General features: G+C 46.2%; 1 protein-coding gene across 1 annotated transcript in view; it reads right to left on the reverse strand.

The window, feature by feature from the left end:
* Nucleotides 1-1,966: 1,966 nt before the first annotated feature.
* The window catches only part of LOC149317941 (putative cation-transporting ATPase 13A5), a 49,274-nt gene continuing 24,124 nt past the window's right edge, over nucleotides 1,967-27,116 (reverse strand). Inside the window, exons 12-30 of the mRNA XM_089508689.1 lie at nucleotides 25,859-26,047; nucleotides 25,552-25,613; nucleotides 23,053-23,200; nucleotides 20,415-20,501; nucleotides 19,434-19,593; nucleotides 17,480-17,597; nucleotides 16,476-16,600; nucleotides 13,972-14,135; nucleotides 10,886-11,011; nucleotides 10,695-10,774; nucleotides 10,024-10,066; nucleotides 8,613-8,722; nucleotides 7,997-8,093; nucleotides 6,341-6,413; nucleotides 5,876-6,050; nucleotides 4,548-4,732; nucleotides 3,334-3,422; nucleotides 2,955-3,035; nucleotides 1,967-2,596 (exon numbers count right to left, since the gene is read on the reverse strand). Of these exons, the coding sequence (XP_089364815.1) occupies nucleotides 2,396-2,596; nucleotides 2,955-3,035; nucleotides 3,334-3,422; nucleotides 4,548-4,732; nucleotides 5,876-6,050; nucleotides 6,341-6,413; nucleotides 7,997-8,093; nucleotides 8,613-8,722; nucleotides 10,024-10,066; nucleotides 10,695-10,774; nucleotides 10,886-11,011; nucleotides 13,972-14,135; nucleotides 16,476-16,600; nucleotides 17,480-17,597; nucleotides 19,434-19,593; nucleotides 20,415-20,501; nucleotides 23,053-23,200; nucleotides 25,552-25,613; nucleotides 25,859-26,047 (2,313 nt within the window). The 3' untranslated portion in view covers nucleotides 1,967-2,395. The remainder of the gene's footprint in view (nucleotides 2,597-2,954; nucleotides 3,036-3,333; nucleotides 3,423-4,547; nucleotides 4,733-5,875; nucleotides 6,051-6,340; nucleotides 6,414-7,996; nucleotides 8,094-8,612; nucleotides 8,723-10,023; nucleotides 10,067-10,694; nucleotides 10,775-10,885; nucleotides 11,012-13,971; nucleotides 14,136-16,475; nucleotides 16,601-17,479; nucleotides 17,598-19,433; nucleotides 19,594-20,414; nucleotides 20,502-23,052; nucleotides 23,201-25,551; nucleotides 25,614-25,858; nucleotides 26,048-27,116) is intronic.

Here is a 27,116-nt window from a genome sequence, read left to right on the forward strand (position 1 = left end):
AGAAGCCAGAGGCCCAGGTTCCCAGCGGCTCTGCCCAGGATGCCGCCTCGCTCCGCTGGAGAGAGAGGGAGCGCACCTTCCTCCTCCTCTTCTCCTCCGCAGAGGAAGGTATGCCCCTCCAATGGCTCTCTATGGAGAACTACAGCCTGCCTTCCTCCAGCCTCCATTGCTGACGCTGCCTTAAAGCTCCCAGCTAGACTGAGGAGGAGGAGGAGGAGAGGGGAAGAGAGGGCTGCTCAGGAGAAAGGCTCCAGAAGCCAGAGGAAGGAGCAGCTGAAGAGCACCTGCCTAGGCTTCGGCCACAGCCTCCGACAGTCGGAACTAGGGACCCCCTTCTTCTCCTCCTTCTGCCATGCAGGAACTCTCAGATCAAAGGGCTCCAGCAGAGGCTGGGTGGGCATCTGCCTTTGGGGATGCTTTGATTGAGAGTTCCTGCACGGCAGAAGGGGGGTGGACTTGAAGGCTCTTCATGGGGTCTCTTGCAAGTCCTATGATTCTAATGGCCATCCAGCCTCTGTTTTAGCTTGGAACTAGGGCCTCCTTCTCCTACCATGCAGGAACTCCCAAATTAACAGTATCTTTGTGTGCAGATATCAAGCTCTTCACTTCCTTTTGATTTCTGAATATCCAGTCCATCCCCTTCTTCTGCCATGCAGGGATACATAGGATCCTAGAGTTTGAAGGGTCCCCAAGGGTCATGCAGTCCACCCCTTTCTTCTGCCACGCAGAAAGACACCATCCATGCCGTCCTCCCTGGGAGCGATGGCCATCTATCCTCTGCTTAAAAGCATCCACTCCTTCTCTCAGTAGGGCTGGGAAGGAGGCATGGGGGAGAGCTGCTTGGCATGAGCAGAGGACGCTGTCTTGATCTGCCTCCTCGACAATGCCTCCTATGTGGGCCAAGGGGACCAAGGTGGGCCTCATAGGATGCTCAGAGGCTCTGTAGCTGCCCCAGAGGGGTTTTGCTCCCAGAAGAAGCAGAGGGTTGCAGAAGTGGGGTGGTGGCATGGGCCCTCCTCTGGCCAACTGTCGGGCCCCTTCTTTCCTCCTCTCTGCCTAAGAGCCTCTCCTCCCTCCCTCCCTCCAACCTGATGGAGGAGCCTGGGATGCTTTCTAGGGATGGGAAAGCCTCCTTGGGGTTTATGCAGGAGCCATGCCTCCCTGCCTGGCAACTGATGACGCTGCATCCCCAGAGCCTGCCATTGGCCCAGGCTCAGGAAAGCCCCCTGGCCATAAACCTCAGCCACTGCTGTCATTGCCTGGCTGCTGCTGTGATCATTGCCCAGTTTGGGAAGCCCAAAATGGAGTCTGAGGGGGACCTCCATGACCCCCAGCAGCACTGGGCCCCTCTCAAACAGCTCTGACTGTCAGGAAGATCTTCTCTTCCTGGAGCTTGCATCCATTGTTCCGTGTCCTATTCTCTGGAGCAGCAGAAAACAAGCTTGCTCTCTCCTCAATATGACATCTTTTCAAATACTTAAACGGCGCTATCATATCACCCCTTAACCTTCTCTTCTCCAGGCTAAACATCCCCAGCTCCCTGAGTCTTTCCTCATAGGGCTTCATAGTTTCCAGACCCTTGACCATTTTAGTCATCCTCTTTTGGCCACACGGCTCCAGTTTCTAAACATCCTTTTTGAATTGTGCCCAGAACTGGACACAGTAATCCAGGTTTATCCCAGGTCTAATTGCATGAATATGAATCTTTTTTTCAAATCTCTGAAAAAAATCCAGCATCGATTAGCCTGGTTAAGTGAGGTTTTTGGCAGCACCCATTCCCCCACCCACCCCAAATGTAATCATATGCATTTGAAATGGATGTGAACTACAAAGATTCAACACATATTCTCCCTGGATTACTTTCACCATCGGAATAACCCCTAAAAGAAAATTCCTTTTCTTTGGGGGAGGAGGAATGTCAGAGTTGACTTTAACTTTATTATCACAAAGTGTTAGTTAGCAGCCTATTTAGGCATCCTCAGATCATGTACTTAAATCTGCAGATAAGCCCTGATGAAGTGGTTCAAAAAGCAGGATGTGCACCAAAAGCAGCCTGTTTCCAGGTCACCAAAGGGATTTCTTCGTAACAGTCTTCTCTATGGATTTGAATCTCTTAAAAAGTTCAGTTTACATCCTGCATGGATAAGTTAGAGCCAACATGGTGTCATGCTTTGAGCTTTGGAGTACGACTCTGGAGACCAAGGTTCGATTCCTCACTTGGCCATAAAACCCACTGGGTGACTTTGAGCAAGTTACACACTCGGCCCCGGAAAACTCCATGATAGCATTGCCTTAGAGTTGCCATAAGTCTGGAATGACATCGAGGCACATAACAACAGATAAGTTAGCAAGTCCTCATCCACCAGCTGCCTCTTCAGTGGCTGCAGCTGGCCAGCTAGTTCTCATCGCTGTTTTCGTAGATGGGGTTGATGTAGGCCTCGCTTTTTCTGTCTGCTGCAAAATCGCTCTGGTTCGTGGGAGGCCAAGACGCATCTCCCTCCAGCTGCCTCTGCAGCTTCCGGTACTCGCTGGAGGAATGGAACCGAAACAGGGCCTTGATCCACAGCCAGAGTCTGTAGTTTTGTAAGATGGCATCCTGCAAAGAAAATGGTTGTATAAAGAGGAAGGAATTGCAGCAAGTGGGTGTTCCTGACTGTTGGGTGCACCTCAGTCCTCCCAGCCCAAGTTGGGCTGATGCAGCCCAGGTAGGAAGGCTGTCTTATTTTCAGGTGAAGAAGAAGACAACAAGGAGAGGAGTGCCAAGAAACACTTCACCCAAGAGCTTTGTCATCAGTTGTAGGATGGATGCACCCTTGTTCACACTCCTCTGCCTCACCACCTCAGTATCCCCTGTGCCAGGAATGAACAGGAAAGGGTACTGCTCTGATGAATGCATAAACTTAGGGCCAGTTTTCAAGGGAAATCACATCAACCAACACCCATTGTCCACTCACCTCCACAAAGAACGAGACACAAAACGAGACCACCAGAATAATGAGAACATAAATCCTCCAGATGTTTGGGGTGCAGAGGAGCTATGGGGAATAGGAGAGTAATCTCAGTTCCACTCCATGGCATCTTCAAGATCAGCTGCCCTGGTTGGCAGTCCTTTCGTACCAGCACTGTCACCCCCCCCCCCCCAATCCCCCTGCTGCTTGGCCTGATTAAGGCTTTTGTCTGTAGGCCAGCTGAGCATAAATCTGTATTTTGTTCCAAGCAGAGAGCATTGCATTTAACCTAGTTGACCACATCCTAATGCTAGAATGAAGTCAGACACACTGCTTGCAGGAGAAGTAGAAGACACATCCCATCCTGGGTGCCTTAAATGCTCACCTCCAATGCCTTGTATACAGCTTCTATGTTAGCAAACAAAAGAAAGAGGGACATCCCAAGCTGGATGCAGAGCAGGCAGGAGAAGACATCTGGATAATCGAAAAAGGAGAAAGAGGTCCCAATTAAACCCATGTAGACAGGATGTAGAGAGATCTTGTAGTACCTTTGAGACTAACTGAAAGAAGTTGGCAGGATGAGCTTTCATTGGCTTAAGTCTACTTCCTCAGATGCAATTAGACTTAAGTCTACGAAAGCTCATGCTGCCAACTTCTTTCTTTCAGCTAGTCTTAGTGGTGCTATAAGATCTCTCTACATACTGATTCTACAGACTAACACAGCTATATCTTTGAATTCTACCATGTAGACAGTGCCATTCATCTAGCTGGGTGATGGGGAACCAAAATTATCAAACAAATACAACCACAATGTTACGTAGGAGAATCAGATTCATAGACTACTAGAGTTGCAAGAGACTACTAGGAAGAGACTATCTATCAAGGGCTATCAACTCTGACTCCCTTCTGACGTTTAGGAATACACAGTCAAAGCCCTCCCTATGAGAGATGGCCATCCAGCCTCTGCTTGAAAACCTCCAAAGAAGGAGACTCCACCACCCTCCAAGGCAGTGTCTTCAAATGTCAAACAGCCCTTACTTGCAGGAAGTCCATTCTAATATCTAGGTGGAACCTGTTTTCCTGGAGTTTGTATCCATTGCTATATGTCCTGGTCTCTGGAACAGCAGAAAACAAGTTTGCACCATCCTCAATACCTGACTTCCCTTCAGATATTTAAACATGGCTATTATGATGCCCCTTCTCTTCCCCCAGCTACACATACACAACTAAGTCACTCATCAGAGAGCTTAGTGGTTTCCATGTTTCACCATTTTGGTCACCCTCCTCTGGACACACTCCAGTTTGTCCACATCCTTCTTAAGGACACAGGATTCAAAGTAAGGTCTGACCAAAGCAGCGTAGAATGGTAATATTACCTCCCTTGATCTAGCACACTACACTTCTGTGGATGCAGGAATACTACCTGGACATTGGGGTGGTTTCCTTATTTCTTCTACACACAACCATTTTAGTACCAGGGTTAGCTGTCTAGACAGGTGCATTTGGGCGCAAGGGTGAAGGTGGTGTGGCAGTGCTCTATTGGCAAAAGGCAAAAACTTACAAGGGCTAGAGAATGCTGGCAGTGCCAACCTAACTCACAGTTGGTATAGATGGGCTTCCTGAATGGTCTCCCCTTGGAGAAGACAAAGGCCACAATGATGCAATTGATGGTGGCCAATGGCCACAGGGTGGTGCCTTCGTAGCTCAGCACATTGTGTTCCAGGTTTGTGGAGTTGGTTGCCCCATTATCCAGGAAAATGGGCTGGTTTCCTAAGGGGCACCCCCTGGAAGAAAAAGGACCACTCTTAAGAATGACATCTTCCATCTCATGGACCTGCCTTCTCTGTGAGCTAGTGGCATTTTGCATCCAGCTACAAATGGGGGACTTGGTGTGAAACAGGGATGAGACCCAGAAGAAGCATTCTTCCCTCCCTTTATTTATGCCTCCCCCCCCCCACCGCAAGACTGGGACTCAAGTTGGCTTACAAGAGAAAAATGAAAGTAGCTAAACGCATATAAGAAAATTAGATTAAAATAGAATTAAAATGCCTATAGAGTTAAAAACAACATAAAGCAGTAATTTAAATACAATAAAGGTCCAGGACTCTAAACTCTGTTGGGATTCTGACCAGGGGAATGTCCAAAAGTCAATGCTGCTTTGACTCAGGTCCTTAGGAACAGGAGCTGAATATTGGGCTCTAAGACATCAGGATTCAAATCGCTGCTCAGATACGAAAAACCACCAAGTGACCTTGGGCAAGTTCCACTGTCTGAGGCTGGGCTTCAGAGGAGGGCAAGGACAAACCTCCTAGGGTACATAACAACCGAGAGTCAGTGTGGTGTTTTGGTTTGAATGTTGGACTAGGACTATATCTGCACTTCAGAAATAATGCTGTTTGACACTGCTTTAACTTTCATGGCTCAATGCTATGGAATCCTGAGATTTGTAGTTTGGTGGGGCACCAAAGTTCTGACAGCTAAATATCCCACCAAACCACATATCCCAGAATCCCATTGAATTGAACCATGGCAGTCAAAGCTGCATCAAACTGCATTAATTCTGCAGTGCAGATTAGCCCTTGGAATCTGGGAAACCAGGACTCAAATCCCCACTAAGCTGCAAAACCCACTGGGTGGCTTTTGCCAAGTCACTCTCTCAGCCTCTGAGGAAGGCTAGGGCAAACCCGCTCTGATGAATTCTGATGAAGAAAATCCTGACGTGAAGACATGCAGCAACAGAAACAATAACAGGCCTTATCTGCTCTGGAATTCTGAATCGAAAGGTGACTTCTAAGGCAGCAGAAATGTAAGCACCCAGGTGTTTAGGAAACAGCCACTAACTAGGGGGTAAAGCCAGAGGAAAGTGGCTGTCCTTTTGCTCAGCATCTTAGCCTTTCTTTGGGAAGCATCTTTGGAGAGGAGCTCACCTGTGGCTGCGCAGCTGGGAGTACCAAGGTTGCTGCTTCACAAAGAGGAAGGCAAAGACCTGGGCAGCGAGGGTGAAGCAGACGTTAAGGGTGATGGAGAGCAGCAGAGGTGGGGAAAGGAGGCGGCCTGGAGGTCGGTAGGGGGCCAGTTTGGGATAGGCTTCCGTCAAGCTCACTGTGGAAGAAAGAAAAGTGTCTCAGGAGAGCAGCCCATTGCATGGCGTAAGGGCATTTGCTTTCCCACAGCCAGCAGCACCTGGGCTGAACAGGAGATCCAGGAAAAGGAAGCTGGGAAGGGCAACCAGCCATGACCTGGAATCGACTCAAGGTTGGTTAACAAAAATAACAACAGCAACAGATTTGAAATGGTGACTTCTGCATTCCTGGCCACCTTAGCAGCATCCACTGTAAATCTACAGGGATACGTGGTGAATAAGAGAGAGAATAGGGTGAGGATCTGCTTACTTGTTAGGCAGACAACAAGGGTGATGCAGACATCTTGGATAAGATACTGGTAATTCCCAAAGAGCTGTATTTGCTGGAATCGGGGAGAGAAAGAATACAATATAATTGGTTTCATGAAGGCTTGTTTTACAACTCTCAATGATTATTTCATTAACACAGACAGGAACGAGGGCACAGGTGTTTCCAAAAGCAGCCAAACCAAGGTTTCCTTTCGTGAAACACAACCATGGTTTCCTTTCTTGAAACGCATCCATCTCTTCTGCAGAAGCTGCCCCGCTCCTTTCTGCTCCTTGGCCACCACCCACCTCCCCCATGGATGCTGCCCCACACTGTATTTCTTGCAACAGGATCATGGCTGTGACCGTATCTAGGCCCACTGATTCAAATAATGACACGCACAACGCTTCAATTTTGAGGTGATTAACACAGGCATGGGAAAGTAATTTGCTCTTGATACCACAGAAACAGAGTGGGGTTGATCCCACACCATATTTTGTCCTATATCTGACATTTGTCCAGAGGGAACATCATTCTTCCCACTTGGGAGGGTATGCACCATTTCTGTGAGGTTTTGGAGCATCTTAAAAACCTGCCAGCACCATCTGTCAGAAAGAGCAGAAGGACAAGATTACCTTTATACCACCAGAAGGGAGGCACCTCTGTCATTCTTTCTGTTGCTCTTAATTTATTCATTTTTGTGTCTTTCCAGGCTATGATGGCCACCACCAACAAGCAACTTATGTTGGTCATCCAGACTAAGGGCACAATGGGCTGCAATCAAACATCTCCTCCACATATGGAGATATGCCATATCAGCAGTATGCAACCCCTATGCAGAATGGCAATACTGAGTGACACAGGTCAGTGACTGGGTGTCATTGTCCCATGGGCAATATGACAGTTATGGAAGATGCAACTGTAATGAACAGATGCACTGCACAATGAATAATGTGCAACCAAAATGTTCAAGAGGCAAACACATTGCACAATGTGCAATGAGCAATCACAACATGCAATTCTGCTTCCAGTACTGCCAGCAAAATACATCTGATGTGCTCTGGCAAATAATTCACTCCACATTTGTTTTGTGCCTTTAAGTCATTTCTGACTCGTGGCAACCTTAAGTTGAACCTTGTTGTTGTTGTTGCTGTTGTTGTGTGCCTTCAGGTTGTTCCTGACTTACAGCAACCCTAAAGTGACCCTATCAGGAGTTTTCTTAGCAAGTTTCTTCAGATAGGGTTTGCCATTGCCATTCTCTGAAGCAGAGAGAGTATGGCTTACCCAAAGGTTTCCATGGCCAAGCTGGAAACTGAACCCTGATCTCCAGAGTTGGAAAAACTCAAACTGCTACACCCCACTGGCTTTCAGACTGACTGAACCTACCAAGGCTTTTTCTTGGCAAGATTTCTTCAGAGTGGGTTTGCCATTGCTACTCTCTGAAGCACAGAGAGTATGGGTTACCCAAGGTCACTGAGTGGGTTTCCATGGCTGAGTAAGGATTTGAACTCTGGCCTCCAGAGTCATAGTTCAGTGTTCAAACCATGACACCACATTGGTTCACTCCACATACATAGCACAGATTACACATATATAAGCCTTTAACAGGGTGCCTGCTACCACCTGTAATTTGCATAAGCCCAGTATTTAAGGACATACCCAATAAAGCAGAGCTGTACCAATGAACTGTGATAGGCCATAAATGGTCAAGAATTTGAAGACTGCAAAGGAGGATACCAGGGCGGCACGGCCTTCCCTGTGACAAAATAAAACACAGTTTGTGATCTGTCTCCAGCAGCACAGGTAAGAGCAAAGGGCTCAGGGGCTTTCAGAAAAACATTCAAGGAAGGTGAATACTCAGTGGAGTGGTCGCTCCTGTTCATCCCAAGACCCCCTCCTCTGGCTGCCTTCCTCTGCCAGCCAGGGCTTCTCTACTTCCCATTGGCTGCTGTGGATACTGGGTGGGGTGGGGTTCGGGTACCACCCAGCAACTCATTCTGGGTCTGGTGCAGCAGCTGGGCATCACTTCACTTTCCCCCTTGCCCAGGAGCCACAAGAGACCTGGAACAGGATGCCAGGCAGCAGCAGTACCACACCCCTATCATGGCAGAGGCAGCCTGGCTGGCAAAGGTCGGTGGCTGGTGGTTGTGCCAGCCAGGCAGTCAGGGTGTGTGATAATATGAGTTACCACAATGGGGTGACACCAACCCTAGTGATGCCACTGGAGGATTCTACTCGGACACCAGAGCTGTGATGTGGGGAAGACCAAACATACCGTATCAGTTCTGGCACACACTCAATGTTGGGGATTTGGGAGGTGAAGGGCGAAGCCACAGAGGCTTCCTGATCTGAAAGCGAGATTCCAGCATGAGCCATTTTCAAAGCCTGGAAGGAAAAGCCCAAAAGATTAGAGGAGGGATTCTCATTCAGTTCATTTCTGCATTCAAGTAAAGGGTGGTCAGATTTCCTGAATGTCATGTTCTGTAAATTCCATGTTTCAGGCAGTGCATTTGTTCTTGGATGCCTTCACATCATTTCTGATTTAAGCTGAACCTGTCAACGTGGTTTTCTTGGAAAGACTTGTTCAGAATAGAGTCATAGAATCAAAGAATCATTGAGATGGAAGAGATCCCAAGGGCCATCCAGTCCAACCCCTGGCCATGCAGGAAGACAGAATCAAAGCACCCCCAACAGATGGCCATTCCGTCTTTCTTTAAAAATCTCAAAAGAAGGAGACTCCACAAGTCTCTGAGGGAGTATGTCCCACTGTCAAACAGCTCTCACTTAATTAGCAATTAATTAGCTGACAGAACTCTCTCCAGACAAGAAAGCAAACTAAGGATCTGTACAGCCAGATCGGGACTGTGGCAACCGCACACCGCAGCCCCAATCTGGCCTTTGCAGGGTGCAAAAAGGAGCTGCAAAAAGCAGCTCCTTTTTGCGGCCTGCAAAGGGCGCGATAGCCGTGTTGCCGCAGCTTGGCAGCGCTCCTTTGACACTGTGTCATCTGTACGCAGTGCCAGAGGAGCGCCGTGATGTTGCACGCCATGTGGTGCGGTGCGCAGCGTCATACCACCTTGAGGACAGAGAAGGGGCATGTGTCATGGAGATGTTACACCCTGACTCTGCCCCCAAGCCAGCCAAACAGCCGGTTTGAACAGCCACAAAGGTGCTCAGGATCCCTGCTTACTCGATGCCTACCAAAGCCTCTCCTCCCCAATCCTCTCCTGGCATTGCACTGCCTGGAGCAGCTTTTCCCAGCCCTGACGTGCTTCCTGGAAGGAGTCAGACTGGATATTCAGTTTAGGGATAATTTGTCTTAGGGAAGAAATTTCTTTTCAGAATCTTTCAGAATTTATGGAGGAGAAGAAAATATATCTCCCAGCCCCCATCTCAGCTTCACATACTGATTGTTTTTGGTGTTCAGATGGTGATAAAACAGGAATACATAAGCCGATACCATAACAGATGAATTGATAACAAAACGAAATGCATTCTTACATGATCAATTAAAAAAAAACCTCCATTGTCCTTGAAACCTCTGCCTACCCTGAGGAGGTAAACATTGTTATATATTTTTAGACAATGTTATTTGCACTGACAACACCCCATGTTTATAGGGAAGGAATTAGGGTGGGCAGCAATTAATATGAAATTGACAACACAGCTTTATCATGATGACTTACCCCACAGTCATTGGCTCCATCTCCACACATCCCCACGTAGTAACTGGAAGACAGGAGAGGACATCATTTAACAGCCCATAAAAGAAAAGAAAACCCCAGCAGGATCATCTGTATATGCAAAAATACAGGCACAGAAAGAGCCTTGCTATATCTTTATGACTAACAGATTTATTTTTGTAGGAGCTTCCTCCCTGTTAATAATAATAATAATAATAATAATTATTATTATTATTATTATCCCGCCTCTCCCTGTATTGAATCGAGGCAGGTAACAACAAAACAAGAGAACAATAAAAATGCTACACAACAAACCACAAGTAAAAACATAGCAAAACATCCTAAAACTCCCTCCCACCCTATAACAGAGTTAAAACAACAATTCCCTATAAAATACTCCCAATAAAATCAATAAAATCAATCGCAATCACAGTCCGGTGGGGGACAGCTATGCCATTGGAGAGTAAACATTCCGAGGAGGTCAGTTTGGGAAGGCCTGCCGGAAGAGATCCAGGTTTTTTGCCTTCTGACAGGCCTCCAAAGATGTTATATGATGGATCTCCTCCGGCAGGTCATTCCAGATGTTTGGAGCGGCAACAGAAAACAACAACATTCCAGGACTTTTGAAAAAAGCAGCTCATTTTCCTTCTCTCTATTATGAGTGAATCACCTACTCCAGTTTCTGAAATTCTTCAATAAGGCTGGACTTCTGCCTTGGAGACATCCTTGCAAACACAGATCCATTCACAAGTATCTGCAGGAAACAAAATCGGCGAGGTTTAAATAACACAACACAAGCAATTCTCCATCTGCAAGAAAGGAGCACCAGCACTGGGCTCCTCCCTTGGTTCCCTTTCCAGTTTACCTTTGGTAGCAAACTGCTGAAGTATTTCTGGAGTACTTGATAGGTCTTCCCATTCAAGGCAAAATGAAAGTTTCTGCTGCTGCTGCTGCTGCCAATGCTTGTGCCATCAATGGTAATGCAGGGATCCTGGAGGTCAGGTGAAAATTATTCCCAAGCTGGATCCCTGCAGACTTTTTAGAACTTATGTAAGTAAAATGCAAACAGACTTATAAAAGTAGGGGGGCACCAGCCAAAGATGCTCTGTCTCTTCCTGGGATAAGAACCCTAATCCCATCTGAGTTTCTTCTTTCCAGTGGGGGTGGGATGAGGTAGAAAGACCTGTTTTACAAGATCTACAGGGGCCAAGTCTATCTGCCCTAATGAACCTGATGCCCAAACCTTGCTGCTGTTGCGTGTCTTCAAGTCATTTCCGACTTAGGTTGACCCTAAGCCGAATTCATCACAGGGTTTTCTTAGAAAGATTTCTTCAGAGGAGGATGGCCTGAGTGTTGGACTAGAACTCTGGAGACGAGGATTTGAATCCCAACTCATCCACAGAAACCCTCTAGGTGACCTTGGGCAAGTCCAACTCTCTCAGCCTCACAGGAAAGCAAGGGCAAACCCCCTCTTACCAAATCTTGCTAAGCAAACCTTGTTATAGGTTTGTCGTAGAATCGCTATGAGTTGGTAAGAACTTGAACAGGAGAAGTCCCAGCAGATTGAAAGAGGGCAAACGTTGTCCTCATCTTCAAAAAGGGGGGAAAATAGGATCCCAACAATTATCGTCCAGTTAGTCTAACAGGAAAGATTCTAGAACAGACCATTAAACAGAGAGTCTGTGAACATCTAGAAGGTAATTCCATAATCACAAAAAGTCAAAATGGGTTTCAGAAAAACAAGTTATGCCAGACAAATTAATCTCTTTCTTTGATAAAATCACCAGCTTGGTAGATGAAGGGAATGCTGTGGATATAGTTATCTTGATTTCAGTAAAGCCTTTGACAAGGTTTCCCATGACATTCTTGCAAACAAGCTAGTGAAATGTGGGCTAGACAAGGTAACTGTCACATGGATTTGTAACTGGTTGACCAGCCGAACTCAAAGGGTGCTCAACAATGGCACCTTTTCATCCTGGAGAGAAGTGACCAGTGGGGTCCCACAGGGCTCTGTCCTGGGCCCAGTGCTATTCAACATCTTTATCAATAACTTGGAGGACAAAATTGGGGGCATACTTATCAAATTTGCAGATGACACCAAATTAGGAGGAATAGCTAATACTCCAGAGGACAGGATCAAAATTCAAAATGACCTGAATAGACTAAAAAGCTCGGCCAAAGCTAACAAAATGAAATTCAATATGTAAGGTACTGCACTTAGGGAGGAAAAATGAAATGCACAGATATAGGATGGGGGACACCTGGCTGAATGAAACTACATGTGAAAAGGATCAAGGAGTCCAAGTAGACCACAAGTTGAACATGAGTCAACAGTGCGATGTGGCAGCTAAAAAGGCCAATGTGATTTTAGGTTGCATCAATAAAAGTATAGTTTCTAGATCAAGGCAAGTAATAGTGCCACTCTATTCTGCTTTGGTCAGGTCCCACCTAGAATACTGTGTCCAGTTCTGGACACCACAATTCAAAAAGGACATTGAGAAACTGGAGCATGTCCAAAGGAGAATGACTAAAATGGTGAAGGGTCTGGAAACCATGTCCTATGAGGAACGACTCAGGGAGCTGGAAATGTTTAGCCTAGAGAAAAGAAGGTTAAGAGGTGATATGATAGCCCTGTTTAAATACTTGAAGGAATTATATTGAGGAGGGAGCAAGCTTGTTTTCTGCTGCTCCAGAGAACATGACCCAGAACAATGGATGCAAGCTCCAGGATAAAAGATTCCACCTGAACATTAGGAGGAACTTCCTGACAGTAAGGGCTGTTCGACAGTGGAACAAACTCCCCCGGAGTGTAATGGAGTCACCTTCTTTGGAGGTCTTCAAACAGAGGCTGGATGGCCATCTGTTGGGGACGCTTTGATTGAGAGTTCCTGCATGGCAGGGGTTTGGACTGGATGGCCCTTGTGGTCTCTTCCAACTCTACGATTCTATGATTCTATGAAGGCACACAACAACAACAAAGCCCATGGGGCTGCACAAATGGACACATCCTGCTCCCCTTCACCATCCTCCCTCTTCTGGATACATATTGCTCCAACAACCCTAGCCTCATCCTGAGTTGCAGCAGCTCAGTTAATGACAGGTAAAACTGGGCAAGAAAATGAACAACAAGAAAACCAGGCATGCTCCTTCCCTGGCTTCTTAGATTTGGGGGGGGGGGGGTGGCTCTCACTATTGATTTCTCCGAAAGGGACCCAGTAAACAATGTTTGCACTTTTACTCATCCTCAGTGAAAAAAGTTGTTTTTTATAAAGGAGAATTTGTCAGCTTCCATGGAATTTTTTCCTCCTTCATACTGGCAATTATTGGCAGGGAGGATTTTCACCAGTCCAAAATCAATGTTCTTGCACAGACAAAACAATGTATTTTATGCTGCTCCTTCTTTTTGGCTGGGTAGGTAAATAAGTAAAAACATTCGTAGAAAGGAATTTGAGTGCTTTTGATTTTTTTGTTAACAATTTTTAAAATTGTTGAATTGTGTAATGCTTTTTATGTGGTCTATGTTTATGTGTTGCAATGTGTGCTCTAATGAGTCATGTGTTATGTGTTTGTATTCTAATTAGAGAGAGAGAGATTATTGTTTGTGTGCCTTCAAGTTGTTTCTGACTTTTGAGAACCCTAAGGCAAACCTATGATGGGGTTTTCTTGACAGGTTTCTTCAGGAGGGGTTGCCTTTGCCATTCTCTGAGGCTGAGAGAGTGTGACGTGCCCAACATCACCCAGTGGGTTTCATGGCTGAGCTGGGATTCAAACCCTGGTCTCCAGAGTCATAGTCCAACACTCAGACCACTATGTCATGCTGATATATAGATAACTATACTGCTCAAAAAGAGCCTGCTGCTACAATTCCACTAAAATACATAAACAAACATGCTGCCTGATATGCTCATCCATCCTACTCAAACCAATTTCTGTGAATCAAGAATGGCTTACTTGGTTTTTATCTATGCCTGGCTGCGTGTCCTCCACCACCTGCCAAGAAACAGATGCCGGATGGGGTTTCTTTGGTTCAGTAGCCTCCACCAGGATGACTCTGCTGCCCCTGGAGATCATCCCAGAATTCCTGGAGACTGTGATGGCCGTCTCTAGATTGTCACCTGGAAAGAAGCAGCAGCAGGACTAGTTTCAAGGAAACTTTCTTTTGCCCGCCTGCCTCCATCCCACAATCAGGTCAGTCCTAGTCCATTTGTTTTTTTAAAAGGGGCTTTCTATCCACAGTGTCCCAAATCTGTGAGTGTGGAAGCAAAGGTAAAGGAGTAGCTTCTTCATCAATTTTTTTAATGCCTGACGTAGCAATGTCCTAGTATTTACTTGTCCCTCAGTATCAGATCAAGGCCAGGATGCCAAGAATTACACAGGAACATCTGCCCAAGCAAAGGGATTTTGAGCTTCTGTGTCTTCAATAAATCTTCTCACATAGCAAACACCACAAAGTCTATATACATTTCAAATCATTGTGTCAGCCCAGTTTTTACCAAACTAGAACTACTGAATCTGCCAGAAGCCGCTGAGAAATCGTAAGTGCAGAGCCTACAAAGCTTCAGGCCCAACCTGGTGTCTCCTGGCAATATCCATCTTCATCAAGACCTCCCAAATCTCAGCTTCTCCAAGACACTGTTAGAATGGATTTGGTAACCCTCCAAGAACTACAAACAAGGCTGTCTCTCTTGGTAAACAAGGTTGCTTGAGTTGAGGTTGTCAAAAGGGGCTTCCATTTTTCAAAAAATCAAGACTGTCCCTCCCTGGTAAAAAAAAAGTTGTTCGAGTTGCTCTGCCACAGGAGCTCTACTGGGCTTGAATTTAGAACAGGAATGTAAATGTACATTTATTTCTTGTGTACACATGAGAATTATGTTTTTTGCTTCTTAAATGGAACACAAAGAAGAATACTTTTATTTGTATTTGATATGACCTTTGCACAACATGCAATATTTTTTGGTGCAAAACCCAAGGGGGAAAAACTAAAGTGTTTTTGTTCTTGTGCTCTTGACAGTTAGGGTTGCCATATCCCGCCGGGGGGCGGGACAATCCCGGTTTGGGCGGTGCTGTCCCGGTCCCGGTCCGGTTTGGCGCCCAAACCGGGACGGCCCCGCCCACCGCGGCCACCTCAGGCCCCGCGGCGGCTCCAAGGCCTTGCTGAGGCCTGGGAGGGCTCTCCGCGGTTGGAGCTCCAGCCGCAGAGACGCTCCCTCCTGGGCCCCAGCGAGGCCTTGGAGGCGGCTCCGCGGTCGGAGCTCCGGCCGCGGTGTCCTCCAAGGCCTCTGCGAGGCCAGGGAGGAGGAGGAGGCCGCTTCCCACCGCGGCGATTGCCATGATGAGGAGCGGCCCCTGCCTCTTTCCCGGCCTGGGAGCTGGCCGAGGCTTCCTCCCAGGCCGGGAGGAGGAGGAGGACGCTTCCCCTCGCGGCGATTGCCGCGATGAGGGGCGGCCCCCCCCCCTCCTTCCTGGCCTGGGAGCCGGCCTAGGCTCCCTCCCAGGCCGGGAGGAGGACGAGGCTGCTTGGCACCGCGGCGATCGCCACGATGCCAAGCTTCCCCCCGACCTTCCCGGCCTGGGAGCCGACCTAGGCTCCCTCCCAGGCCGGGAGGAGGAGGAGGAAGCCTGGCACCGTGGCGATCGCCGCGATGCCAGGCTTCCCCGCGCCCCTTCCTGGCCTGGGAGCAGGCCTAGGCTCCCTCCCAGGCCGGGAGGAGGAGGAGGAAGCCTGGCACCGTGGCGATCGCCGCGATGCCAGGCTTCCCCGCGCCCATTCCTGGCCTGGGAGCCGGCCTAGGCTCCCTCCCAGGCCGGGAGGAGGAGGAGGAAGCCTGGCACCGTGGCGATCGCCACGATGCCAAGCTTTCCCGCGCCCTTCCTGGCCTGGGAGCCGGCCTAGGCTCTCTCCCAGGCCGGGAGAAGGAGGAGGAAGCCTGGCACCGTGGCGATCGCCACGATGCCAAGCTTCCCCCCGCCCTTCCCGGCCTGGGAGCCGGCCTAGGCTCCCTCCCAGGCCGGGAGGAGGAGGAGGAAGCCTGGCACCGTGGCGATCGCCGCGATGCCAAGCTTCCCCACGCCCCTTCCCGGCCTGGGAGCCGGCCTAGGCGTCCTCCGAAGCCGGGAGGAGGAAGAGGCCACTGGAACCGCGGCGCGATTCCAAGCGGCCCCTGTTCCTCCTCCCGGCTTGGGAGAGAGCCTAGGCGTCCTCCGAAGCCGGGAGGAGGAGGACAGGGTTTGAAAATGTAGGACTTTTTTTTTAATTTCCTAGCCAGGAAATTAAAAAAAAAAGTCCTACATTTTCAAACCTGGTCCTACATTTGTCCCGGTTTGGAGGTCCTCCATTATGGCAACCCTATTGACAGTTTTCCTGGATAGGGTTTACTCATTACTGTCAAAGACAAGAACATTTTCAGAAACTTTTAATGTCTTTAGTTAGAATAGCCTTTCTAGAGAGAGTGTACCTGTGACCATCACACTCCGGATGCGGGCATCGCTGAGTTCCTCCAGGACGGGTTTGGTCTCATTCTTCAGCCGGTTCTCCATGACCAGGAGGCCCAAAAAGGTCAGGTTGGACTCCAGTTCATTCCTTGGAAGGGTCAGAAGACAACAGGGAAGCGTTAGGAAAAGAGGCTGCATTCTGGCCTGACATGATATTGAAGTCAGATACCACTGAAACTTAGCCTTGTTTTAGTCCAAATGAAGTTATTCCCCAGTAGACTTAGTAACTGCCACCCCAGGTGAAAAACATTTCTCCTTTCTCACAAAGAACCAGCATGGTGCAGAGGTTTCAGTGTTAGACTGTGACTTCGGGAGACCAGGGTTTGACTCTACATTTGGCCACAGAAACCCAGAGGCCCAGTACATACCGCCAATAAGCGGCATACCAGGGCTGATACTAGAGTTAGGGACCACACAGCAACCGCATGGTCCCTAACCCTAATACGGACGGCGTAATAATGGCAGCACCCTGTGTACATGGCTGCCACCAGTTACATAAGCGCTGTGTGGCATTCACACATTGCCACACGGTGCTTACGTAACAAGTGTGCCAGTGGTGCACCCATTACGCCGCCCCTGTGACTTAAAAAGAACCCACTTTTCTCAGGTTCTTTTTCCGCCAGAGGGAAGCCGCAGCTGCAGGTTCCCCCTGGAAGGAAAACAGGCGCCAGCAGGCTGCCATTTTTCGGCGGTCTGTACTGAGCCTGAATGGCCATGGGTAAACCACATGCTTCTCTCTACCTCAGAGAAAGGCCAAGTGTCCCATGAGGAATTTTTGGCAAGAGAACCCCAGAAGAGGTTCTTCATAAGCAGAAGACACACTTTTCTCTATCTTTGTATAAAATCTTAACTGAACTGAACATCTACCTTTGTTGGTTGTAGCTTCTTTTGTTTTGGTTTTGGCTGTTGTTTTTTCCTGCCTTTGGATACCTGGTCAAGATTCCAGCTGACTCTCTGGGAGGCTTACCTTTCCATGGCATCCAAGCTGACCTCTCCTTCCAGTGGGAACTCCTTGTGGGCCAAGGCAATGACTCGGAAGCCCTGGGAGGTGAAGGACTTCAGCTCCGCTTGGAAGTTTGTTGGAACTGGGGGAGGAAGACATTCCAGGTCATAGACACTCTGGAGTCAATGGAGAAGCCAACTCGATAAGGCAGCCTCAGAAAGGCTTCCAATATCAGGGGGAGATAGAGGACAGGTGCAGATGCTGCAGAATGGCAGAGCAAGGAAGGCAAATGGGAAATATTGTAGGCACATGGAAGCATCCAGCTCCTCTGTTGGGCACACTACTGCTGTCTGGAAGAACTCCCTGTGTTGCCACTAATAAGAGGAAAAGCTTCTAGTCTTCAACTGCATTGAACAAGCCAGGCAAAACTACTAAATGCACAGTTCTGGATGTATACTGCCTCCCATACCATAGTTGTTCATGAGCAAATCAGGAATATGGTGTTGAAGACATGGGCTGCTTGTGGAATTGTTGGCCAGCGGGAGAAGAGAATACTGGACTAGACCAAACTTTGGTCCAATATGGCTCTTCATCCATTCTCAAAATGGGGGAGGGTGTTTGTCTCTGAGATATTCATTTACAAAACCTGCAATAATCTGTTTCAAAATCCTCTTATGCTATTTGCCTTGAATTATCCAATGCCAATGAATTCCATAAATTAACTAGGCATTGCATAAGCACAGGAGCTTAATCCCCACTAAATCCTTAAACAAAGGTTTTCCCTTTGAATTGAAATGAACAATGTATGCAGTGTTCAAACAAAGGCTTTCCAAAAGCAGGGTTAAGCCCAAAGATCTTTGTTTCCCCACATATCACAACAGTCTTGCATGAAAGCTGAAAGAAAGAAAAGGAGAGAAAGTGAGAGTTCAGTTCCTGATTTGCTTGGGGCCAGGAAAAGTTGTTTAGTGCTGGCAAGAGCCATAGCTAAGTGGCAGGGTCCCTGGTTTGCATGTTGAAGGTCCCAGGTTCAATCCCTGGCAGCATCTCTGTGTTAGGCTACAAAAGAATCCTGCTGCAGCCTTTGGCAGATGCTGCTAGTCAGTGTTGCCAGCATTAAACTAGACAAAGTAAGCGCTGAGCTCCCAGAATTTCTCAGTGTTCAGAGAGTGGGGTGCAAGCAACAATGCTACGGATAGAATTCTGCTGGAGACCTCTGCTGACAGCACCATCACACAACCAGTTGTGCTTTTGAAGATGTTGTGTAAGTGCTTTGACTGGAAGTCTCTTAACTATTGTGAAGCATGAGCACACATCAGTACAATGGAAAACCTGCAGTCATTTACAGTTGCAATGGTATGATGCAGTGTACAGGTGGCAGAACCATACTCATAGTGTATTTACACTCGGTTAACCTTACTCTATGCAACCGCTCTACTGCTTTGTAGCCAACATGTAGATGCTGTGGCTTTATGTACCAATGCTTGCTTTATGTACATGACATACATACATACATAAATGTACATAAGGAGCCCTGGTGGTGCAGTGGTTAAATGCCTGTACTGCAGCCACTCACTCACAAACCATAAGCTTGCGAGTTCAATCCCAGCCAAAGGGGCTCAAGCGCGATTCAGGCTTGCATCCTTCCAAGGTCGCTAAAATGAGTACCTGGATTGTTGGGGGCAATTAGCTTACACTTTGTAAACTGCTTAGGGAGTGGTTAAGTGCACTGATAAGCAGTATAGAAATGTACTTGCTACTGCTATTGCTATACATAAGCCTGTGAAGCCCGATCAATCCAGAGGCATCTTCACAGGTCTTTGCCTGCAGAAGACCTTTGGACACTTAGAATTTCCTGATGGTGACACCAGTGTTGTCCATTGTGGGCAGAGCTGGAACCATCTAGGACAAGGAACTGGGTTGGTTTCCCTCCCTGTCCTTGGCTAGGTGCATGGGGGCAAGCTGGACTTTCACCTCATACCAGTCATTGGCTCGCAAAAGCTGGCCACCATCTCTGGGGCTCCCTTCATGTAGAGATCGTAGACATCCTTCTTCCCCAGTTCTTGGGTGATGACTGACATCCTCAGCAGAGAAGAGGAAAAGGGGAACTGGTGCAGGATTGCCATGCCTTCCACGGCAGCCTGTGAGGAGGGAGAAATAAACAGTCCCCCCAGCTGGGTGTTTCTGCGCATGCGGAAGGTGTTGCAAAACTGACATATGCCTATGAGATTCCAGCTTGCAGTTCTGTGAGGCGTTTGGGCCATCATTTTATTAGGCAAGATGGAATGACTAAACCATTTGGAAGCTACTTTGCATCTGAGGTTTACCTCCACTATCCAAGAGAGGCCAGTGTCTGAGAGCTTCTCCTGTACACACCCTCAGCACCTCTGCACTGCAGCATTTTAATTTCTCCAGTATTTTCAGTTGCTTACACTAACTCTCCTCCTCTAGACTTCTGCATTTAACCTTTCCTTTTGGTTTATTTGTCAAGGAAATTTCTTTTTGGATATGGCTGCAATTTATCGAGATGTCTGCCAATTGTCTACTTCCTTGTCTCCCAAAGTCAGAGAAGCTGAGGATTACTGGGCATCATTATTCAATAGTCTTTGTATCTACACTATAGAAATGATGCACTTTGTCACTTAAGTGCTGTAACTCCATCCTGTGGGATCTGTGTTTTTGCGAAGTCTTTGGCCTTTTCTGGCAAAGAGTGCTGGAGCCTCACAAAACTACAAATCCAAGGATTCTGTAGGATGGAGCCATTGCAGTTAAAGTGATGTCAAACTGCTTTATTTCTACAGTGCAGATGCCCTTAGTTTCCAACCTGGGTAAGTAGTTCTTCCATGTACAGGCAAATACAGGTCTAGTTTCCAGGTTCCAGGTGGCCAGTTTTCACCTTGAGGGGGTCTTTCAAAAGAGTTGGCAGGGCAAAGGGCCTTTCAGGGAGAAATTTAGGGCTTACCTGGGAAGCAGCAGGTCCTGGTTTCACAACAATGCATGTCTGTGGCACACCTGTTGCCATGTCCTCTGGACTGGATTCTTCCATTTCCTATGGAAAGAAAGATACATAAATCTTTCAAAGAATTCCTCTTCATTCAGTTGTGTTGGTATTAGTATAAAGCACATGTGAATGACCCTGGGTTCAGAATGAAGATCCCCAAAAATCTGTTTGTCTTTCAATTTCAGAAAAAGTTTACCAGCTCTTAAGGCTGAAGAGATGTGCTTAATTGTAGAGGACAGCTCAGAAAGAGAAAGCTGATATCAGTTACTCTTACATAGGCTGGGCAAACATGGATTCTCAGTGAGCCACAGTGCACTTTAAATCCTTAGGTGTACTGATTCCCATGACTATCAGAGATGTTGTTGTTGCTCTTTGCTTTCCAGTCATTATCGACTTATGGCGAGCCTATCAGTGGGTTTTCTTGGCAAGTTTCTTCAGAGGGGGTTCTACCATTGCCATCCTCTGAGGCTGAGCATATAACTTGTCTAAAGTCACCCAGTGGGTTTTCTGTCTGAGCCTAGATTTAATCCTGGTTTTCAGAGTTACACTCTAACGCTGAAACCACTACACCATGATTGTTCAGAGACCTAATGATCCTAAGTCTCTCCACATATAACCAAAAATAGGATACTACAGAAGACTATAGAAGAAAATGGGATCCAATATTTCAGGTTATTTATTGTAAGTATTTGTGGATATATAAGTGTATATGCATCCTCTTTAGGGTGTATCACAGACATACCAAGGCTAGGGCTGCCCCCCCTCCTCAACACACACACACTTATGGTGAGGTCCTTTTTGGATGACACACAGACCAAACCCTAATTCTGGTGTGAACAGTCTGGACAGTTCCCAGCATTTTCAGCACAAGACTTATGGGGAACTTTTCTCAGGGAGGCAACATGTTGCCTTCTCTTCCTACGGTTGAGGTGTGCACAATTGCAACCTGATCACATGTCACTAACTTGCTCTTTTATTCTCTCTTGATGCTTACTCAGTGTTATCAGTTATGCAATCAGAGGTTGACATCTTCTCTTTGTGTTCTATACACCTGAGTCTGGTGCACACTCCACTTTTAAGACACACTCTACTTACTACCTGTCCTCAGGTGACTCTAATGTACTCACTCGCAGGGTGATATGAGGTCATTCTTTGTGATTTATGTTTATATTCATTAAAGGAATATCTAGCTTTCTTCCTAGACTTGACAACTAAACAAGATTTTTCTTTTTATATTATAAGGTAAAAAAGAGGCAGACACTGTCATGAGTCTTAGGCCCTGTATTCTACCATCTGTAGGTTTTACCAGGTTAGATGTCCTTTTAAAATGCTATGTAAACATTTTAATGTTAAACATTTCAATGTATAATATAACCATTTTAATGGCATGTGCACAGGCTTTGTGCTCTGATCTATAGATACACAGAGACTGAATGCTAGCACAACTCCTTTATAAGACCCTAGCACAACTGCTTCATAAGAATGATTATTTTAAGACCTTCAATCAGAATGGAAACTTCTGAAACTGCCTTTTTGAAAGCATTTGACCCAGATGCCCTGGAGGTATGTAAAACTCCTGGGCCATTTCATTTCTTCGACACAGTGGAGGATTTCCCACAGTTGGACAGGTTTCTATAGCATTATATCAGAGCTGCACTGGACCTAATAGACCACTGAACTAGGAAAGCCACTGGACACCTCCACTTGAAACTGGATTCTGTCAAACACAAAAACCTTCCTCCTTGGACCTACAAGAACAAACAAATCAACAGAAAACCATCTTGCATGTGCACTAGGCACACCACAGATCAACTGACTGAGCATGTTTTTAGCTGCTCTCGAGTCGACCTCAACTCATGACGACCCTGTGGATGAGACATCTCCAAGCCCCCTGTTCTCCACTGCTCTGTTGAGGTCTTATAGATTCATGCTCATGACCTCCTTAATAGACCCCATTCATCTAGCATGTGGTCTTTGTCTCTTTCTACAACCCTCCACCTTCCCTAGCATTATTGTCTTTTCCAATGAGTCATACCTTCTCATGATGCGGCCAAAATATGACAGCTTCAACTGTGATCAACTTGATCACAGCTTCCAGGGAGATTTCCAGCTTGATCTGTTCAAGGACCCATCTACGGTATCCTCAACAGTCTCCAGCATCACATCTCAAATGAGTCGATTTTCCTCCTATCAGCTTTCTTTACTGACTGAGTATGCTGGTGGACATGTTTTGAATAAGAAGGAAGATATATGTGTGTGGCATTGCTTGTATTACTATGTTTTGAGTATTTTGAAACGGCCCTTGGGCTATTCAATAAACTTTTTGTTGAATAAGAAGGAACTCTTGTCCATATTACAGTGGTTCTGTCTAATTCCTACCCACTTCTGGCAGGAAATAATGAAGTGTGTCATTCCCCATTGGGGTTGATAGATTCCAGACCTTTCACCATTTTGGTTGTCCTCCTCTGGACACACACCAGCTTCTCAACATCCTTTTTGAATTGTGGTGCCCAGAACTGGACACAGGTGAGGTCTGAACAAAGGTTAATAAGGTGGCATTATTACTTCCCTCAATCTAGACACAAGAAAGAGCACTCACCCAGTGGGTGCCCTCGAACATCTTCACATCCAAGGGGTCCCCCTGAATCTTCCCATCCAAGAGAAGGAGGGAGTGGCAGGTGGCCATGGCTCGGCACAGTGGTCCCCAGGGCAGAGGATGGCCAAAGAAATGGTGGACAGGCTGGAAACTGATACAAAGGCCAGAATTAGTATTTGGGCCCTTTCCCAAGGAGAGGCATTACAGGATGGCAGTGTGTTTGTTCTCAGCTCAGATCAAGAAGAGACACTGTACTTTGCCTGATCTAGTTAGAACATGCTGTTTGTACAATTTGCTTATTTATTTATTTATTTATTTATTTATTTATTTTGTTCCTTTATATCCCACCTTTTCACCAATAATAGGATGCCAGGTGACTTACAACAAGCTGAAAACATTACAAATTAAAAGCTACACAAAAACACCAATATAAATATAAATATAAATATAAATATAAATGTTGCTTAAAAGACAATTAAGCAATGTATAAAGTCAAAACCATTAAAATATATTAAAAGAATATATACAAACCGGCATCCTAGTCAGTCTCTAAAACCCAGATGGCATGACCCTGACAAATCCTCTCATGCTTGGCTAAACCCAAAGGGAGGAAAGGAGGGAAGAGGCAAAGGAATTAATCCCTTTATGATACACGAGGTGTGTTATGTCTCCATTATGAAGAGCTTGGATCAGTCAGTCATTAATCCAAATGGAGGTTGCAGTCAAGAAATCAGAAGAAGACTAGGGCCCTTATCACACGGAGGGTTTTGCAGCTCTGATCCGAAGCCACTGCAGGTCCAACCATGTGAATTCACGTTAAAACATAATCCACATTCAATCCAAAATGACTCCTGATTTTTGTGAATTCGGTAACAAGTGAATTCACAAAAATTGTTTCCAAGCTCCCTTCAATTTCAATCCGAATTGGTCTGGCGTGGAATGCAACTTTGCTTCCATTCTGGTACACCCCCCAAACCTGCAAGGTCCCACATTTCCCATGATGCTGCGCTGCAATTTTGCTCCATTTGCTTCCCATACTCCTTCAAGAACAGAGACTGCATAATATTTCTTTAATAATAAAGCAGAACAAAGCACTGCTAATAATAATAATAATAATAATAATAATATCCGCTTTGACTCAGGAATGACCATAATTTTGTTCTTCACGTGTGATAATTCATCACGTGACTTGCCTTGGATTCGAATTGACTCTGCTTTCCCTTCACTTCAGATTGGCTCTGGATTGGAGTTCCAGTTTCACGTGTGATAAGGACCTAGGCCTTGGAAGGGCAGCTATGCAGGAACTCAAAGAGCAAAGATACTTCATTGAATACTAAAGTCATGATTGTCTGTGCCATCATATTTCTGATTTCTACATATGATTGTGAACAGATGGAAGAAAGTGGATAGAAATGATTTTGATGAAATATGGGGGGGAAATTATTGATAAAGTTTTAAGAAAAGAAGATGGAAATTTACCTTCACGAGATTAATTAACATTTTGGTTGAAGTATATGGATGGGAATGGCTCCAGGGAAGGAGTGCACTGAGGTGATATTTAGTATAAAATAAGTGAAGTGTTAAGGCATATATTTGTATGAAGAAAATGTAACCATTTGTATTGTAAAATTTAAAAATACTAATTTAAAAAAGGAAGAAAGTGGATAGAAGAGTATCAACTCATTTGAAATGCTGGAAAAAAGTTGTATAGATACTGTGGACTGCTAAGAAGATAAATACGTCCTAGAGCAAATGAAGCCTGAACTCTCCCTAAAAGCCAAGATGACTAAACTGAGATTGTTGTACTTTGGTCACTTCATAAGATTAACTAGAAAATACAATAATACTTGGCAAAGTTTAAAAAAAATAGGAAAAGAGGAAGATCACATTCCAGATCTACAGATAAGGAAGCCACACCAGGGCTATCGAGGGCAGGATGTCTTGGAGATGTCTCATTCATAGGGCCACAATAATTAAAGGCTGACTTGAAGTCAATTAACACACACAGGAAAAACTGCACAAAAGGCTTATGGAAATTCCAGAGGGTTGCCCTATTGCCCTGAAACCAGAATGAAACATTTGGCCAAGGGATGTGAAAATCTCTGGTTTTCAGTCCTCTTGGGTTTCTCCTCACACCCAATGCTTGTTTTGCATTGGGTTCCATGGGAATCTTTTTTAATACATTCACGAACACATTTTTTAAAATTTATACAAAGGTTTAAAATTACACAGAAGTTACGTAATTTACACAACTTTTCCCCACTGACTAAAATGGGTGCATTTATATATTTTTCCCAATTGTGCACATTTTTGCCATCTGTCTTTTAAAACATATGCACTGTTTTTAACATGTTTTATTTCTCAGAAATAATGCCCTGTGAGCCTGGCAAACATGCAAAAATTCAATGAGAAGTGAGCACTTTCTCACCACAAGCACTTATTAGAGATGTTAAAATGCTGCTTCTGGAAACATAACACCGGTCTGTAGCCCATAATTCTTACCTCCTTTTCTGGCAAGGGATGACGCCCCAGAGATCAAGTCCGTCGTCTGTCAGAGTTCCAGTCTAGGTTCAGGAAAACAAAGTTAAGCCGGGGGCAGGAAAAAGTGGCCCTGATTTTAGGCTTGGTCCTACCGGGGGGGGGGGGGGGGATCGTGCGCACTGATCTTTCATGAGTGGAAAAGGTCCACATCTCCCTGCCTTCTCCTAAGATATGTTGCCTTTGGAAAGCAAACCTCACTTTCCAGGGCCACCCTCAAACCAGCTAGCCTTCCTTCCAAGAAGATCCAGGGCAGCCCTGGGCCACACACCTTGTCAAAGCAGACCAGGTTTATCTGTCCACAGACGTTGATCCTTTGAGGGCTGACACAGAAAATCTTCTTCTTCTTCAGCCTCTTCTGGGCATAAATGATGCCCGTGGTCAAGGCAGCCGGGATGGCCGGAGGGACAGTCCCTGTCATGAGGAGGAGCGCCATCACCACCGTGTCTGTCACAGATTTCTGAGAAATGGAGCAACAAACACACATCAGACAGAGCATGAGAAGGGCAGACTCCAGCAGTGGAGGAAAGTTACTGTGTTCCCAGAGGAAAGGAAATGGAGAGAGAACCCACCACAGAGGGGAACATCAGAGAAAGGTTTCTGGGGCTGCATCTACACTGTACAATTAGTGCAAGTTGACACCACTTTAACTGCCACGGTTCAATGCTATGGAATTCTGGGATTTGTAGTTTTGTGACATATTTCATCTTCTCTTTCCAGAGAGCTCTAGTGCTACAAGAAACTACAAATTCCTGGGTTCCCTAGCATTGAGCCATGACAGATAATGCAGTGACAAACTGCATTAATTCTGCAGTGTGGCAGCAGCATGGGAGGAGCAGGTGGACAGTGGCATTTATCTGGGAAGGAGCAAGGGGCCATCTTTCTCTGGAGAGGGCCGCTGTGCCTTGGCATCTCCAGGCTTTCACAGTGACAGCATCATCCCATGCATTAACACCATACTCATTTATTCTCCATGGGTGGATCAATGTAGCATCACCAGGCACAGCAGGAAAGCATCAACAGGCTTGGGGGCAACCTATGATTGACAGAACTGCAAAAAAATAGTTTTTTGAGGGAAAAGACATTTCTTGCAGGGAGAAACACAATGGTGGCTCATTGGCTGTAGACTGCTCAATGGCTATTGTGGGGAGGGGGGTTGGAAAATAAGACTGGGACGCATCTTGGAAAAGGGAGAATTGACACTCTGGCTGAAATCCTACATAGAAGCAGGGCTAATGGCACCATTTCGTTGTCACTTCCACTTGCAAGTAATATCCAAATAATGGCAAACTCAGGTGCTGAGTTACAATAGCCATTTTGCCTAAATGAGGCCACCAAGAAACATGTCAGGTGGAGTCAAAGCATGTTCAGATGAAGCCAAGGTTTGCAGATTTATTGACTGGTTGATTTTTAAAAAATCTTTAGGAAAAACTAAAACCAAACAGGATCTTCTTTCTGCTAGTTTTAGAAAAGCAATCCTACAAAAACGGAATGCCTATTGATGAGCAGAAGTGGAAACGGAAAGAGAA

Source organism: Sceloporus occidentalis, unplaced genomic scaffold (assembly GCF_023333645.1).
Source record: "Sceloporus occidentalis isolate IW3139 unplaced genomic scaffold, rSceOcc1.0.p SCAF_2, whole genome shotgun sequence".
In the NCBI taxonomy this organism is placed as follows: Eukaryota; Metazoa; Chordata; class Lepidosauria; order Squamata; family Phrynosomatidae; genus Sceloporus; species Sceloporus occidentalis.